Source organism: Astyanax mexicanus, unplaced genomic scaffold (genome assembly GCF_023375975.1).
Source record: "Astyanax mexicanus isolate ESR-SI-001 unplaced genomic scaffold, AstMex3_surface scaffold_50, whole genome shotgun sequence".
Taxonomy (NCBI): domain Eukaryota; kingdom Metazoa; phylum Chordata; class Actinopteri; order Characiformes; family Acestrorhamphidae; genus Astyanax; species Astyanax mexicanus.
In genome coordinates, this window is record NW_026040060.1 from 368527 (window position 1) to 385244 (window position 16718).

At 46.3% G+C, this 16718-nt stretch overlaps 1 protein-coding gene across 17 annotated transcripts in view; it reads right to left on the reverse strand.

The window, feature by feature from the left end:
• LOC103021387 (ankyrin repeat and fibronectin type-III domain-containing protein 1) overlaps positions 1–16718 on the reverse strand; it is a 314758-nt gene that overhangs the window by 204606 nt on the left and 93434 nt on the right. Inside the window, exons 18-22 of one of the 17 annotated variants that reach the window (XM_049474014.1) lie at positions 3953–4119; positions 3576–3656; positions 3377–3503; positions 2259–2752; positions 1351–2161 (exon numbers count right to left, since the gene is read on the reverse strand). The exons of 14 other annotated variants lie outside the window; for them this stretch is intronic. In XM_049474014.1, coding sequence (XP_049329971.1) covers positions 1769–2161; positions 2259–2752; positions 3377–3503; positions 3576–3656; positions 3953–4119 — 1262 coding nt within the window. In that variant the 3' untranslated portion in view covers positions 1351–1768. Of the gene's footprint in view, positions 1–1350; positions 2162–2258; positions 2753–3376; positions 3657–3952; positions 4120–16718 lie in introns of those variants that run through there. 2 more of the 17 variants (XM_049473997.1, XM_049474013.1) reach the window with 2 other exon arrangements.

The following is a 16718-nucleotide window of genomic DNA, read 5'->3' on the forward strand; positions in this document are numbered from 1 at the left end:
ATTAATTAATTTACTGTTTGCGTATAAAGAGTCAAATCAAATCAAAACAAATTTATTTGTATAGCGCTTTTTACAACTGATGTCACAAAGCAGCTTTACAGAAACGTGATCACAGGACAAAGAATCAGACAAAACATTAAACATAGAAAATACAGAATACAGAACCCCCAGTGAAAAACTCCCTCAGAGCTGCAGGAGGAGGAAGAAACCTTGGGAGGACCAAGACTCACATTAAAGGGGGGACCATCCTACCACTGATCAAACAGCTTTTAAATTAAAATGTAAAAAGTCTTTTATACATCCACATAGGTTTTATATATTCAGGAGTATAGCAGCTCCACTAATGGGAGCAGTTATAGTTTATGTGAGCTTGGATGTAATCTGTAGTGGAGAGTAAGATGGATGGAGCAGCTGATCTGTGGTGGTGGGTGATGGGTGGAGAAGAGCTGACTTCAGAAACTCCATCAGTCTGGCCGGACAGGAGACATGAGAGTATATTTTTATATAAATATATTTTTTCTGCCCCTGCCATTCAAACAGAGTCCAGGAGCCGATCATACCTGGATGACAGACAGCAACACTAGCAGCACTTCAGCATCTCCAGATTTTGCACATTTCCACTGTTTGTTATATAAACTTGTTTTCAGGATAAAGAGTGAGTGTTGTAGATGAGCAACTGTGACTGTTGTTGGAAAACGATGCTGTGGAAAAAATCATTTATTCTGAAAGTGATCGACTTCATCTACAAAACAGAATTCCCCAAAACACGCCTGGAATTCCTGAGAGCTCAAGTAGCAGCGTTCACTGAACTCCCATTAAACTACTGCTATACAACCCTACCACACACACACACACACACACACTCACTCACTCACTCACACACACACACACACCCCTCCTCCTGGCAGTGGTGTAGGGCAGCAAGGCGCCAGCTCACAGGCCGGCCTCTCCAGGGAACAATAACACAGCGCTTCATAAAAACTTCAAACAGCCCTGCCAAGAGCTTTATAGGAGCCTCAGAGGGTTATGGGCCCCAGGGGGCCACACACACACACACACACACATGCTCAATCACAGACAGTCAGAGCAGGTGATCAACACACCACACCTCCAGCATCACAGATATTTTACCTGCCCAGGTTCTGAAGAGCCTCTTATTCTTACTTTTACTCTGATTCTTTATCAGCTGAGCTTCTGCTGACCAATCATCACTCACCCTCTCCCCCCACCAAACCCTCTCCCCCACCACACCCTCTTCTTACCACCCCCTCTCCCCTCACCACACCCTCCCCCTACCACACCCTCTACCTACCACACCCTCTTCCCAGTACAGTCAGACAGAGGCAGGAGTCAGTTCAGGTTCTTCAGTGTAAAACTTTACTGTACATCTGTTTAATTGATCTCAGTCAGATCCAATAAAATCAACAGTAGAAATGCAAAGTGCTACAGTATAACTAACACACACACACACACACACACACACACACTCTCACACAACACACACACTCACGCAACACACACACAACACACACACACACACACTCTCACACTCTTACACACGTATGAAGGTGGAGGTGAGTTCGGATCAGAAGGGCCGAGTCGGTTCTGATCACTTTATTCTCTTCTCTTTGATCTGCTGCTCTTTACCAAATTAGCTGCACAGGTCAGTGTGTGTTTGTGTAACTGTGTGTGTGAGTGTTTGTGTAAGTGTGTGTTTGTGTATGTGTGTGTATGGTGAGTATAGTGTGTGTGTGCGTGTATGTGTGTGTTAGACTGCAGTACCCATGCTGAACTGCAGGGGGAGTGGTGGTTGCTGTTTGAAGCGGATACAGAGTGTCCCGCGGGTCCAGGGGTTCTGGAGGGTCAGGGGGCAGAAATCGTCCTGAAGCCACTTTTCCAGACCATCCATCACCAGAACCAGCCCAAAGTTCTCCAGCTGCTCCACCCCGTACACACCCAGTCCCGCCCCATACACACAGTGCCCCGCCCCATACACACAGTGCCCCGCCCCATACACACAGTGCCCCGCCCCATACACACACTGCCCCGCCCCGTACACACACTGCCCGACGGCGGCCTGCAGGCGTGAACACACTCCACTTATTTCCTGAACCACCAGCTGCACCATCTCCCGTGCAGACGTGTGTATCGTCGCCCGCAGCTGCAGAGAGAACACACACACACAGAGGTGATGAGGACTAATCCCAGAGAGGGGGCGGAGTCTCAGAGTGAGGCAGTGTTACTGGGGCGGGTCTTACCTGGACACTAGTGTCCCGGGGCAGGCCGGTGTGGTACTGCGGATACACTCTGAGAGTGGTATAGCAGGACAGGTGGGTGGAGTTTGGCGAGTGGGCGGTCACTCGCTGTATCCCGCCATCCTCTGATAGGGTGCGGGACTCGAGGGTGGGACGACAGCGGTCCACTGCTGCTGGACGTGGGGAGGGGCTTGTGAATGCAGTTGCCGTCGAGACGGAAGACGGGTACTCGAGACTGCTGGTCCGGATGCACAGTGCAGTTTTTTTCTCTGTGATCCGTAACAGATCTATCTGACGACTAGGCAGGACGAAGTCACTGTCAATCATCTGCAGTCCCACCCCCCTGACCCCGGTTCCAGTCTGCAGGAGGTCTGGCGGGGTGTGGTCGGTGTGGGAGGGGGCAACGGGGGGCAGGAGGTCGAGTTCTGGTGGACTCTGTGCTCTACTGGAGCCATAATTACTGTCAGGAGTGAGGAAAACCTCCAAGGAACCTTCATCTGACAGAGAGAGAGCGATACAGAGAGAGATACAAAGACAGAGAGAGAGAGAGAGAGATACAGAGAAAGAGACAGAGATACGGAGAGAGACGGAGAGAGAGAGAGATACAGACAGAGTGAGAGATACGGAGAGGGAGGGAGAGAGGGAGAGAGAGAGAGACAGAGATACGGAGAGGGAGAGAGAGAGAGAAAGAGAGAGAGGCTAGTACAATGTGCTAAACATGAATGACTGTATTCACTCATCTTTAAAGAAACAGTTGTACCCAGAAGGAATCAACACCAAGATCAGTTTATTTTCTCATGACCAGAAGATCTGATCTCATGGTGTTGGGTGTAATTGTGTATGATACCAGATCACTTTAACAGCCTAACGTTATGTTAATGAGTCATTGGTCCTAGCTTCACTTAACACTCTGCTCTCTATTCCAGCAGGACAATTATCGTCCACACACTGCTGCTGCTTACCTTGAAGACGCTACAGATACTACAGCACGTCTGCACCAGTCTGCAGGACCTGTAGGAGAAAACTGCAGATCGTTTGTAGTAAATTTTATCTTCTTTCAGACAACTTTTCCTTCTGGGTGCAGCTATTTTTATGTGCAGTTTTTAAATACTTTCTGCTACCTGAATGTTTCCTGCTGGTGCATGGAGACGGGACAGGCGACGTGACAGGTGACGTGACAGGCGACGTGACAGGCGACGTGACAGGCGACGGGACAGGCGACGGGACAGGTGAGGGCAGGAAGTTGGGCTGAAAGGAGGTAGAAGGTGTTTTCTCAGGGATGCTCTCCTTGGTGATGTTGATAATGGAACTTAGACTTACTCCTGCTGGCTGCTGTTTATCTCGAGCGCGCTGAAGAACCTCCCCCATCCACCTGGCCTCACGCCAAACCTCCTCCACCTGCTGCAGAAACACAGTCATTACTGCACCCTGACCCAGGTCCTGCCCTCCATCCCAAACACCTTCACTGGTACCTAATCCTGCCAGATATCAGTACCAGTGTTCTTTAGACCTCAGTCCTACAGTATCACTCCCATCCTTCCCGTCCGTCTCTACTGTTACTCTCTCTATCTGAGTATACTATACTACTGTACCTGTACCTATGCTCCAGCGTCTAAACAGCTTTACCACAGATAATCTGATGTTGGGTATAAAATGTCATCTGCAGTTGGTCAGCACAGAATCATCAGAACCTGTACCTGTAGGAGCTCCTGGGTCCTGCGGTGCTTCTCCTTTGCCGTGAGCAGTTCAGACTGGGAGAAGGCCTCCCTCAGAACCTGCCGAGAAGCCAGAGACTCCAGCCCGAGCACTGCTGACACTCTGCAGTACCGGCGGGTAAACAGGGGGCAGTATGTCTGGAGGTGAACTGCAGGAAGAGGAGCAGGTACTCAGGAACGCTGCTGAAGTGTTTACGAGAGTGTGATGAGTGTGGAGGTTCTGGAGGGTGTGGTCTGTGATGATGAGGGGCTGTTTACACACAGATAGGGTTCGGATGAATCACAGTAATCAGCAGGTCGTGGTTCGAGTGCACACCTGACAGCAGCTGCTGGTGAATACCTAACACTTTCTGTACCGATTCATTTATAATCAGACGCCTCACAACAAACCGCACACTAACCAAATCCAAAGAGAAACACCAACCTCCATAGTGTGTAGGAGTGAGTAGTGTTTGGTAGTGTGTAGAAGTGAGTAGTGTGTGTAGTGTTTGGTGGTGTGTAGGAGGGAGTAATGTGTGTAGTGTTTGGGAGTGAGTAGGAGTGAGTAGTGTGTAGTGTTTGGTAATGTGTAGGAGGGAGTAATGTGTAGTGTTTGGGAGTGAGTTGGCAGTGTTATCTTTGGGAGTGTGTAGTGTTTGGTAGTGTATAGGAGTGAGTAGTGTGTGTAGTGTTTGGTAGTGTGTAGGAGTGAGTAGTGTGTGTAGTGTTTGGTAGTGTGTAGGAGTGAGTAGTGTGTGTAGTGTTTGGTGGTGTGTAGGAGGCAGTAATGGGTGTAGTGTTTGGGGGTGAGTTTGCAGTGTTATCTTTGGGAGTGTGTAGTGTTTGGTAGTGTATAGGTGTGAGTAGTGTGGGTAGTGTTTGGTAGTGTGTTGGAGTGAGTAGTGTGTGTAGTGTTTGGTAATGTGTAGGAGGGAGTAGTGTGTGTAGTGTTTAGGAGTGAGTTGGCAGTGTTATCTTTGGGAGTGTGTGGTGTTTGGCAGTGTGTAGGAGTGAGTAGTGTGTGTAGTGTTTGGTGGTGTGTAGGAGGGAGTAATGTGTGTAGTGTTTAGGAGTGAGTTGGCAGTGTTATCTTTGGGAGTGTGTAGTGTTTGGTAGTGTATAGGTGTGAGTAGTGTGTGTAGTGTTTAGGAGTGAGCTGGCAGTGTTATCTTTGGGAGTGTGTAGTGTTTGGTAGTGTATATAGCTGTGAGTAGTGTGTGTAGTGTTTGGTGGTGTGTAGGAGGGAGTAATGTGTGTAGTGTTTGGGAGTGAGTTGGCAGTGTTATCTTTGGGAGTGTGTAGTGTTTGGTAGTGTGTAGGAGTGAGTAGTGTGTGTAGTGTTTGGTAGTGTTTTGGAGTGAGTAGTGTGTGTAGTGTTTGGTAGTGTGTAGGAGGGAGTAATGTGTGTAGTGTTTGGGAGTGAGTTGGCAGTGTTATCTTTGGGAGTGTGTAGTGTTTGGTAGTGTATAGGTGTGAGTAGTGTGTGTAGTGTTTGGTAGTGTTTTGGAGTGAGTAGTGTGTGTAGTGTTTGGTAATGTGTAGGAGGGAGTAGTGTGTGTAGTGTTTAGGAGTGAGTTGGCAGTGTTATCTTTGGGAGTGTGTGGTGTTTGGTACTGTGTAGGAGTGAGTAGTGTGTGTAGTGTTTGGTAGTGTGTAGAAGGGAGTAATGTGTGTAGTGTTTGGGAGTGAGTTGTCAGTGTTATCTTTGGAAGTGTGTAGTGTTTGGTAGTGTATAGGTGTGAGTAGTGTGTGTAGTGTTTGGTGGTGTGTAGGAGGGAGTAATGTGTGTAGTGTTTGGGAGTGAGTTGGCAGTGTTATCTTTGGGAGTGTGTAGTGTTTGGTAGTGTGTAGGAGTGAGTAGTGTGTGTAGTGTTTGGTAGTGTGTAGGAGGGAGTAGTGTGTGTAGTGTTGGATAGTGTGTAGGAGTGAGTAGTGTGTGTAGTGTTTGGGAGTGAGTTGGCAGTGTTATCTTTGGAAGTGTGTAGTGTTTGGTGGTGTGTAGGATGGAGTAATGTGTGTAGTGTTTGGGAGTGAGTTGGCAGTGTTATCTTTGGGAGTGTGTAGTGTTTGGTAGTGTGTAGGAGGGAGTAGTGTGTGTAGTGTCTGGTAGTGTGTAGGAGTGAGTAGTGTGTGTAGTGTTTGGGAGTGAGTTGACAGTGTTATCTTTGGGAGTGTGTAGTGTTTGGTAGTGTGTAGGAGGGAGGAATGTGTTTAGTGTTTGGGAGTGAGTAGTGTGTAGTGTTTGGTGGTGTGTAGGAGGGAGTAATGTGTGTAGTGTTTGGGAGTGTGTAGGAGTGAGTAGTGTGTGTAGTGTTTGGGAGTGAGTTGGCAGTGTTATCTTTGGGAGTGTGTAGTGTTTGGTAGTGTGTAGGAGGGAGTAATGTGTGTAGTGTTTGGGATTGAGTAGGAGTGAGTAGTGTGTGTAGTGTTTGGTGGTGTGTAGGAGGGAGTAATGTGTGTAGTGTTTGGGAGTGAGTTGGCAGTGTTATCTTTGGGAGTGTGTAGTGTTTGGTAGTGTGTAGGAGTGAGTAGTGTGTGTAGTGTTTGGTGGTTTGTAGGAGGGAGTAATGTGTGTAGTGTTTGGGAGTGAGTTGTCAGTGTTATCTTTGGAAGTGTGTAGTGTTTGGTAGTGTATAGGTGTGAGTAGTGTGTGTAGTGTTTGGTAGTGTGTAGGAGGGAGTAGTGTGTGTAGTGTTGGATAGTGTGTAGGAGTGAGTAGTGTGTGTAGTGTTTGGGAGTGAGTTGGCAGTGTTATCTTTGGAAGTGTGTAGTGTTTGGTAGTGTGTAGGAGTGAGTAATGTGTGTAGTGTTTGGGGGTGAGTTTGCAGTGTTATCTTTGGGAGTGTGTAGTGTTTGGTAGTGTATAGGTGTGAGTAGTGTGGGTAGTGTTTGGTAGTGTGTTGGAGTGAGTAGTGTGTGTAGTGTTTGGTAATGTGTAGGAGGGAGTAGTGTGTGTAGTGTTTAGGAGTGAGTTGGCAGTGTTATCTTTGGGAGTGTGTGGTGTTTGGTAGTGTGTAGGAGTGAGTAGTGAGTGTAGTGTTTGGTGGTGTGTAGGAGGGAGTAATGTGTGTAGTGTTTAGGAGTGAGTTGGCAGTGTTATCTTTGGGAGTGTGTAGTGTTTGGTAGTGTATAGGTGTGAGTAGTGTGTGTAGTGTTTAGGAGTGAGCTGGCAGTGTTATCTTTGGGAGTGTGTAGTGTTTGGTAGTGTATAGGTGTGAGTAGTGTGTGTAGTGTTTGGTAGTGTTTTGGAGTGAGTAGTGTGTGTAGTGTTTGGTAGTGTGTAGGAGGGAGTAATGTGTGTAGTGTTTGGGAGTGAGTTGGCAGTGTTATCTTTGGGAGTGTGTAGTGTTTGGTAGTGTATAGGTGTGAGTAGTGTGTGTAGTGTTTGGTAGTGTTTTGGAGTGAGTAGTGTGTGTAGTGTTTGGTAATGTGTAGGAGGGAGTAGTGTGTGTAGTGTTTAGGAGTGAGTTGGCAGTGTTATCTTTGGGAGTGTGTGGTGTTTGGTACTGTGTAGGAGTGAGTAGTGTGTGTAGTGTTTGGTAGTGTGTAGAAGGGAGTAATGTGTGTAGTGTTTGGGAGTGAGTTGTCAGTGTTATCTTTGGAAGTGTGTAGTGTTTGGTGGTGTATAGGTGTGAGTAGTGTGTGTAGTGTTTGGTGGTGTGTAGGAGGGAGTAATGTGTGTAGTGTTTGGGAGTGAGTTGGCAGTGTTATCTTTGGGAGTGTGTAGTGTTTGGTAGTGTGTAGGAGTGAGTAGTGTGTGTAGTGTTTGGTAGTGTGTAGGAGGGAGTAGTGTGTGTAGTGTTGGATAGTGTGTAGGAGTGAGTAGTGTGTGTAGTGTTTGGGAGTGAGTTGGCAGTGTTATCTTTGGAAGTGTGTAGTGTTTGGTGGTGTGTAGGATGGAGTAATGTGTGTAGTGTTTGGGAGTGAGTTGGCAGTGTTATCTTTGGGAGTGTGTAGTGTTTGGTAGTGTGTAGGAGGGAGTAGTGTGTGTAGTGTCTGGTAGTGTGTAGGAGTGAGTAGTGTGTGTAGTGTTTGGGAGTGAGTTGACAGTGTTATCTTTGGGAGTGTGTAGTGTTTGGTAGTGTGTAGGAGGGAGGAATGTGTGTAGTGTTTGGGAGTGAGTAGTGTGTAGTGTTTGGTGGTGTGTAGGAGGGAGTAATGTGTGTAGTGTTTGGGAGTGTGTAGGAGTGAGTAGTGTGTGTAGTGTTTGGGAGTGAGTTGGCAGTGTTATCTTTGGGAGTGTGTAGTGTTTGGTAGTGTGTAGGAGGGAGTAATGTGTGTAGTGTTTGGGATTGAGTAGGAGTGAGTAGTGTGTGTAGTGTTTGGTGGTGTGTAGGAGGGAGTAATGTGTGTAGTGTTTGGGAGTGAGTTGGCAGTGTTATCTTTGGGAGTGTGTAGTGTTTGGTAGTGTGTAGGAGTGAGTAGTGTGTGTAGTGTTTGGTGGTGTGTAGGAGGGAGTAATGTGTGTAGTGTTTGGGAGTGAGTTGTCAGTGTTATCTTTGGAAGTGTGTAGTGTTTGGTAGTGTATAGGTGTGAGTAGTGTGTGTAGTGTTTGGTGGTGTGTAGGAGGGAGTAATGTGTGTAGTGTTTGGGAGTGAGTTGGCAGTGTTATCTTTGGGAGTGTGTAGTGTTTGGTAGTGTGTAGGAGTGAGTAGTGTGTGTAGTGTTTGGTAGTGTGTAGGAGGGAGTAGTGTGTGTAGTGTTGGATAGTGTGTAGGAGTGAGTAGTGTGTGTAGTGTTTGGGAGTGAGTTGGCAGTGTTATCTTTGGAAGTGTGTAGTGTTTGGTGGTGTGTAGGATGGAGTAATGTGTGTAGTGTTTGGGAGTGAGTTGGCAGTGTTATCTTTGGGAGTGTGTAGTGTTTGGTAGTGTGTAGGAGGGAGTAGTGTGTGTAGTGTCTGGTAGTGTGTAGGAGTGAGTAGTGTGTGTAGTGTTTGGGAGTGAGTTGACAGTGTTATCTTTGGGAGTGTGTAGTGTTTGGTAGTGTATAGGTGTGAGTAGTGTGTGTAGTGTTTGGTGGTGTGTAGGAGGGAGTAATGTGTGTAGTGTTTGGGAGTGAGTTGGCAGTGTTATCTTTGGGAGTGTGTAGTGTTTGGTAATGTGTAGGAGTGAGTAGTGTGTGTAGTGTTTGGTAGTGTGTAGGAGGGAGTAGTGTGTGTAGTGTTGGATAGTGTGTAGGAGTGAGTAGTGTGTGTAGTGTTTGGGAGTGAGTTGGCAGTGTTATCTTTGGAAGTGTGTAGTGTTTGGTGGTGTGTAGGATGGAGTAATGTGTGTAGTGTTTGGGAGTGAGTTGGCAGTGTTATCTTTGGGAGTGTGTAGTGTTTGGTAGTGTGTAGGAGGGAGTAGTGTGTGTAGTGTCTGGTAGTGTGTAGGAGTGAGTAGTGTGTGTAGTGTTTGGGAGTGAGTTGACAGTGTTATCATTGGGAGTGTGTAGTGTTTGGTAGTGTGTAGGAGGGAGGAATGTGTGTAGTGTTTGGGAGTGAGTAGTGTGTAGTGTTTGGTGGTGTGTAGGAGGGAGTAATGTGTGTAGTGTTTGGGAGTGTGTAGGAGTGAGTAGTGTGTGTAGTGTTTGGGAGTGAGTTGGCAGTGTTATCTTTGGGAGTGTGTAGTGTTTGGTAGTGTGTAGGAGGGAGTAATGTGTGTAGTGTTTGGGATTGAGTAGGAGTGAGTAGTGTGTGTAGTGTTTGGTGGTGTGTAGGAGGGAGTAATGTGTGTAGTGTTTGGGAGTGAGTTGGCAGTGTTATCTTTGGGAGTGTGTAGTGTTTGGTAGTGTGTAGGAGTGAGTAGTGTGTGTAGTGTTTGGTGGTGTGTAGGAGGGAGTAATGTGTGTAGTGTTTGGGAGTGAGTTGTCAGTGTTATCTTTGGAAGTGTGTAGTGTTTGGTAGTGTATAGGTGTGAGTAGTGTGTGTAGTGTTTGGTGGTGTGTAGGAGGGAGTAATGTGTGTAGTGTTTGGGAGTGAGTTGGCAGTGTTATCTTTGGGAGTGTGTAGTGTTTGGTAGTGTGTAGGAGTGAGTAGTGTGTGTAGTGTTTGGTGGTGTGTAGGAGGGAGTAATGTGTGTAGTGTTTGGGAGTGAGTTGTCAGTGTTATCTTTGGAAGTGTGTAGTGTTTGGTAGTGTATAGGTGTGAGTAGTGTGTGTAGTGTTTGGTGGTGTGTAGGAGGGAGTAATGTGTGTAGTGTTTGGGAGTGAGTTGGCAGTGTTATCTTTGGGAGTGTGTAGTGTTGGATAGTGTGTAGGAGTGAGTAGTGTGTGTAGTGTTTGGTAGTGTGTAGGAGGGAGTAGTGTGTGTAGTGTTGGATAGTGTGTAGGAGTGAGTAGTGTGTGTAGTGTTTGGGAGTGAGTTGGCAGTGTTATCTTTGGAAGTGTGTAGTGTTTGGTAGTGTGTAGGAGTGAGTAATGTGTGTAGTGTTTGGGGGTGAGTTTGCAGTGTTATCTTTGGGAGTGTGTAGTGTTTGGTAGTGTATAGGTGTGAGTAGTGTGGGTAGTGTTTGGTAGTGTGTTGGAGTGAGTAGTGTGTGTAGTGTTTGGTAATGTGTAGGAGGGAGTAGTGTGTGTAGTGTTTAGGAGTGAGTTGGCAGTGTTATCTTTGGGAGTGTGTGGTGTTTGGTAGTGTGTAGGAGTGAGTAGTGAGTGTAGTGTTTGGTGGTGTGTAGGAGGGAGTAATGTGTGTAGTGTGTAGGAGTGAGTTGGCAGTGTTATCTTTGGGAGTGTGTAGTGTTTGGTAGTGTATAGGTGTGAGTAGTGTGTGTAGTGTTTAGGAGTGAGCTGGCAGTGTTATCTTTGGGAGTGTGTAGTGTTTGGTAGTGTATAGGTGTGAGTAGTGTGTGTAGTGTTTGGTAGTGTTTTGGAGTGAGTAGTGTGTGTAGTGTTTGGTAGTGTGTAGGAGGGAGTAATGTGTGTAGTGTTTGGGAGTGAGTTGGCAGTGTTATCTTTGGGAGTGTGTAGTGTTTGGTAGTGTATAGGTGTGAGTAGTGTGTGTAGTGTTTGGTAGTGTTTTGGAGTGAGTAGTGTGTGTAGTGTTTGGTAATGTGTAGGAGGGAGTAGTGTGTGTAGTGTTTAGGAGTGAGTTGGCAGTGTTATCTTTGGGAGTGTGTGGTGTTTGGTACTGTGTAGGAGTGAGTAGTGTGTGTAGTGTTTGGTAGTGTGTAGAAGGGAGTAATGTGTGTAGTGTTTGGGAGTGAGTTGTCAGTGTTATCTTTGGAAGTGTGTAGTGTTTGGTGGTGTATAGGTGTGAGTAGTGTGTGTAGTGTTTGGTGGTGTGTAGGAGGGAGTAATGTGTGTAGTGTTTGGGAGTGAGTTGGCAGTGTTATCTTTGGGAGTGTGTAGTGTTTGGTAGTGTGTAGGAGTGAGTAGTGTGTGTAGTGTTTGGTAGTGTGTAGGAGGGAGTAGTGTGTGTAGTGTTGGATAGTGTGTAGGAGTGAGTAGTGTGTGTAGTGTTTGGGAGTGAGTTGGCAGTGTTATCTTTGGAAGTGTGTAGTGTTTGGTGGTGTGTAGGATGGAGTAATGTGTGTAGTGTTTGGGAGTGAGTTGGCAGTGTTATCTTTGGGAGTGTGTAGTGTTTGGTAGTGTGTAGGAGGGAGTAGTGTGTGTAGTGTCTGGTAGTGTGTAGGAGTGAGTAGTGTGTGTAGTGTTTGGGAGTGAGTTGACAGTGTTATCTTTGGGAGTGTGTAGTGTTTGGTAGTGTGTAGGAGGGAGGAATGTGTGTAGTGTTTGGGAGTGAGTAGTGTGTAGTGTTTGGTGGTGTGTAGGAGGGAGTAATGTGTGTAGTGTTTGGGAGTGTGTAGGAGTGAGTAGTGTGTGTAGTGTTTGGGAGTGAGTTGGCAGTGTTATCTTTGGGAGTGTGTAGTGTTTGGTAGTGTGTAGGAGGGAGTAATGTGTGTAGTGTTTGGGATTGAGTAGGAGTGAGTAGTGTGTGTAGTGTTTGGTGGTGTGTAGGAGGGAGTAATGTGTGTAGTGTTTGGGAGTGAGTTGGCAGTGTTATCTTTGGGAGTGTGTAGTGTTTGGTAGTGTGTAGGAGTGAGTAGTGTGTGTAGTGTTTGGTGGTGTGTAGGAGGGAGTAATGTGTGTAGTGTTTGGGAGTGAGTTGTCAGTGTTATCTTTGGAAGTGTGTAGTGTTTGGTAGTGTATAGGTGTGAGTAGTGTGTGTAGTGTTTGGTGTTGTGTAGGAGGGAGTAATGTGTGTAGTGTTTGGGAGTGAGTTGGCAGTGTTATCTTTGGGAGTGTGTAGTGTTTGGTAGTGTGTAGGAGTGAGTAGTGTGTGTAGTGTTTGGTAGTGTGTAGGAGGGAGTAGTGTGTGTAGTGTTGGATAGTGTGTAGGAGTGAGTAGTGTGTGTAGTGTTTGGGAGTGAGTTGGCAGTGTTATCTTTGGAAGTGTGTAGTGTTTGGTGGTGTGTAGGATGGAGTAATGTGTGTAGTGTTTGGGAGTGAGTTGGCAGTGTTATCTTTGGGAGTGTGTAGTGTTTGGTAGTGTGTAGGAGGGAGTAGTGTGTGTAGTGTCTGGTAGTGTGTAGGAGTGAGTAGTGTGTGTAGTGTTTGGGAGTGAGTTGACAGTGTTATCTTTGGGAGTGTGTAGTGTTTGGTAGTGTATAGGTGTGAGTAGTGTGTGTAGTGTTTGGTGGTGTGTAGGAGGGAGTAATGTGTGTAGTGTTTGGGAGTGAGTTGGCAGTGTTATCTTTGGGAGTGTGTAGTGTTTGGTAATGTGTAGGAGTGAGTAGTGTGTGTAGTGTTTGGTAGTGTGTAGGAGGGAGTAGTGTGTGTAGTGTTGGATAGTGTGTAGGAGTGAGTAGTGTGTGTAGTGTTTGGGAGTGAGTTGGCAGTGTTATCTTTGGAAGTGTGTAGTGTTTGGTGGTGTGTAGGATGGAGTAATGTGTGTAGTGTTTGGGAGTGAGTTGGCAGTGTTATCTTTGGGAGTGTGTAGTGTTTGGTAGTGTGTAGGAGGGAGTAGTGTGTGTAGTGTCTGGTAGTGTGTAGGAGTGAGTAGTGTGTGTAGTGTTTGGGAGTGAGTTGACAGTGTTATCATTGGGAGTGTGTAGTGTTTGGTAGTGTGTAGGAGGGAGGAATGTGTGTAGTGTTTGGGAGTGAGTAGTGTGTAGTGTTTGGTGGTGTGTAGGAGGGAGTAATGTGTGTAGTGTTTGGGAGTGTGTAGGAGTGAGTAGTGTGTGTAGTGTTTGGGAGTGAGTTGGCAGTGTTATCTTTGGGAGTGTGTAGTGTTTGGTAGTGTGTAGGAGGGAGTAATGTGTGTAGTGTTTGGGATTGAGTAGGAGTGAGTAGTGTGTGTAGTGTTTGGTGGTGTGTAGGAGGGAGTAATGTGTGTAGTGTTTGGGAGTGAGTTGGCAGTGTTATCTTTGGGAGTGTGTAGTGTTTGGTAGTGTGTAGGAGTGAGTAGTGTGTGTAGTGTTTGGTGGTGTGTAGGAGGGAGTAATGTGTGTAGTGTTTGGGAGTGAGTTGTCAGTGTTATCTTTGGAAGTGTGTAGTGTTTGGTAGTGTATAGGTGTGAGTAGTGTGTGTAGTGTTTGGTGGTGTGTAGGAGGGAGTAATGTGTGTAGTGTTTGGGAGTGAGTTGGCAGTGTTATCTTTGGGAGTGTGTAGTGTTTGGTAGTGTGTAGGAGTGAGTAGTGTGTGTAGTGTTTGGTGGTGTGTAGGAGGGAGTAATGTGTGTAGTGTTTGGGAGTGAGTTGTCAGTGTTATCTTTGGAAGTGTGTAGTGTTTGGTAGTGTATAGGTGTGAGTAGTGTGTGTAGTGTTTGGTGGTGTGTAGGAGGGAGTAATGTGTGTAGTGTTTGGGAGTGAGTTGGCAGTGTTATCTTTGGGAGTGTGTAGTGTTGGATAGTGTGTAGGAGTGAGTAGTGTGTGTAGTGTTTGGTAGTGTGTAGGAGGGAGTAGTGTGTGTAGTGTTGGATAGTGTGTAGGAGTGAGTAGTGTGTGTAGTGTTTGGGAGTGAGTTGGCAGTGTTATCTTTGGAAGTGTGTAGTGTTTGGTAGTGTGTAGGAGTGAGTAATGTGTGTAGTGTTTGGGGGTGAGTTTGCAGTGTTATCTTTGGGAGTGTGTAGTGTTTGGTAGTGTATAGGTGTGAGTAGTGTGGGTAGTGTTTGGTAGTGTGTTGGAGTGAGTAGTGTGTGTAGTGTTTGGTAATGTGTAGGAGGGAGTAGTGTGTGTAGTGTTTAGGAGTGAGTTGGCAGTGTTATCTTTGGGAGTGTGTGGTGTTTGGTAGTGTGTAGGAGTGAGTAGTGAGTGTAGTGTTTGGTGGTGTGTAGGAGGGAGTAATGTGTGTAGTGTGTAGGAGTGAGTTGGCAGTGTTATCTTTGGGAGTGTGTAGTGTTTGGTAGTGTATAGGTGTGAGTAGTGTGTGTAGTGTTTAGGAGTGAGCTGGCAGTGTTATCTTTGGGAGTGTGTAGTGTTTGGTAGTGTATAGGTGTGAGTAGTGTGTGTAGTGTTTGGTAGTGTTTTGGAGTGAGTAGTGTGTGTAGTGTTTGGTAGTGTGTAGGAGGGAGTAATGTGTGTAGTGTTTGGGAGTGAGTTGGCAGTGTTATCTTTGGGAGTGTGTAGTGTTTGGTAGTGTATAGGTGTGAGTAGTGTGTGTAGTGTTTGGTAGTGTTTTGGAGTGAGTAGTGTGTGTAGTGTTTGGTAATGTGTAGGAGGGAGTAGTGTGTGTAGTGTTTAGGAGTGAGTTGGCAGTGTTATCTTTGGGAGTGTGTGGTGTTTGGTACTGTGTAGGAGTGAGTAGTGTGTGTAGTGTTTGGTAGTGTGTAGAAGGGAGTAATGTGTGTAGTGTTTGGGAGTGAGTTGTCAGTGTTATCTTTGGAAGTGTGTAGTGTTTGGTAGTGTATAGGTGTGAGTAGTGTGTGTAGTGTTTGGTGGTGTGTAGGAGGGAGTAATGTGTGTAGTGTTTGGGAGTGAGTTGGCAGTGTTATCTTTGGGAGTGTGTAGTGTTTGGTAGTGTGTAGGAGTGAGTAGTGTGTGTAGTGTTTGGTAGTGTGTAGGAGGGAGTAGTGTGTGTAGTGTTGGATAGTGTGTAGGAGTGAGTAGTGTGTGTAGTGTTTGGGAGTGAGTTGGCAGTGTTATCTTTGGAAGTGTGTAGTGTTTGGTGGTGTGTAGGATGGAGTAATGTGTGTAGTGTTTGGGAGTGAGTTGGCAGTGTTATCTTTGGGAGTGTGTAGTGTTTGGTAGTGTGTAGGAGGGAGTAGTGTGTGTAGTGTCTGGTAGTGTGTAGGAGTGAGTAGTGTGTGTAGTGTTTGGGAGTGAGTTGACAGTGTTATCTTTGGGAGTGTGTAGTGTTTGGTAGTGTGTAGGAGGGAGGAATGTGTGTAGTGTTTGGGAGTGAGTAGTGTGTAGTGTTTGGTGGTGTGTAGGAGGGAGTAATGTGTGTAGTGTTTGGGAGTGTGTAGGAGTGAGTAGTGTGTGTAGTGTTTGGGAGTGAGTTGGCAGTGTTATCTTTGGGAGTGTGTAGTGTTTGGTAGTGTGTAGGAGGGAGTAATGTGTGTAGTGTTTGGGATTGAGTAGGAGTGAGTAGTGTGTGTAGTGTTTGGTGGTGTGTAGGAGGGAGTAATGTGTGTAGTGTTTGGGAGTGAGTTGGCAGTGTTATCTTTGGGAGTGTGTAGTGTTTGGTAGTGTGTAGGAGTGAGTAGTGTGTGTAGTGTTTGGTGGTGTGTAGGAGGGAGTAATGTGTGTAGTGTTTGGGAGTGAGTTGTCAGTGTTATCTTTGGAAGTGTGTAGTGTTTGGTAGTGTATAGGTGTGAGTAGTGTGTGTAGTGTTTGGTGGTGTGTAGGAGGGAGTAATGTGTGTAGTGTTTGGGAGTGAGTTGGCAGTGTTATCTTTGGAAGTGTGTAGTGTTTGGTGGTGTGTAGGATGGAGTAATGTGTGTAGTGTTTGGGAGTGAGTTGGCAGTGTTATCTTTGGGAGTGTGTAGTGTTTGGTAGTGTGTAGGAGGGAGTAGTGTGTGTAGTGTCTGGTAGTGTGTAGGAGTGAGTAGTGTGTGTAGTGTTTGGGAGTGAGTTGACAGTGTTATCTTTGGGAGTGTGTAGTGTTTGGTAGTGTATAGGTGTGAGTAGTGTGTGTAGTGTTTGGTGGTGTGTAGGAGGGAGTAATGTGTGTAGTGTTTGGGAGTGAGTTGGCAGTGTTATCTTTGGGAGTGTGTAGTGTTTGGTAATGTGTAGGAGTGAGTAGTGTGTGTAGTGTTTGGTAGTGTGTAGGAGGGAGTAGTGTGTGTAGTGTTGGATAGTGTGTAGGAGTGAGTAGTGTGTGTAGTGTTTGGGAGTGAGTTGGCAGTGTTATCTTTGGGAGTGTGTAGTGTTTGGTAGTGTGTAGGAGGGAGTAGTGTGTGTAGTGTCTGGTAGTGTGTAGGAGTGAGTAGTGTGTGTAGTGTTTGGGAGTGAGTTGACAGTGTTATCATTGGGAGTGTGTAGTGTTTGGTAGTGTGTAGGAGGGAGGAATGTGTGTAGTGTTTGGGAGTGAGTAGTGTGTAGTGTTTGGTGGTGTGTAGGAGGGAGTAATGTGTGTAGTGTTTGGGAGTGTGTAGGAGTGAGTAGTGTGTGTAGTGTTTGGGAGTGAGTTGGCAGTGTTATCTTTGGGAGTGTGTAGTGTTTGGTAGTGTGTAGGAGGGAGTAATGTGTGTAGTGTTTGGGATTGAGTAGGAGTGAGTAGTGTGTGTAGTGTTTGGTGGTGTGTAGGAGGGAGTAATGTGTGTAGTGTTTGGGAGTGAGTTGGCAGTGTTATCTTTGGGAGTGTGTAGTGTTTGGTAGTGTGTAGGAGTGAGTAGTGTGTGTAGTGTTTG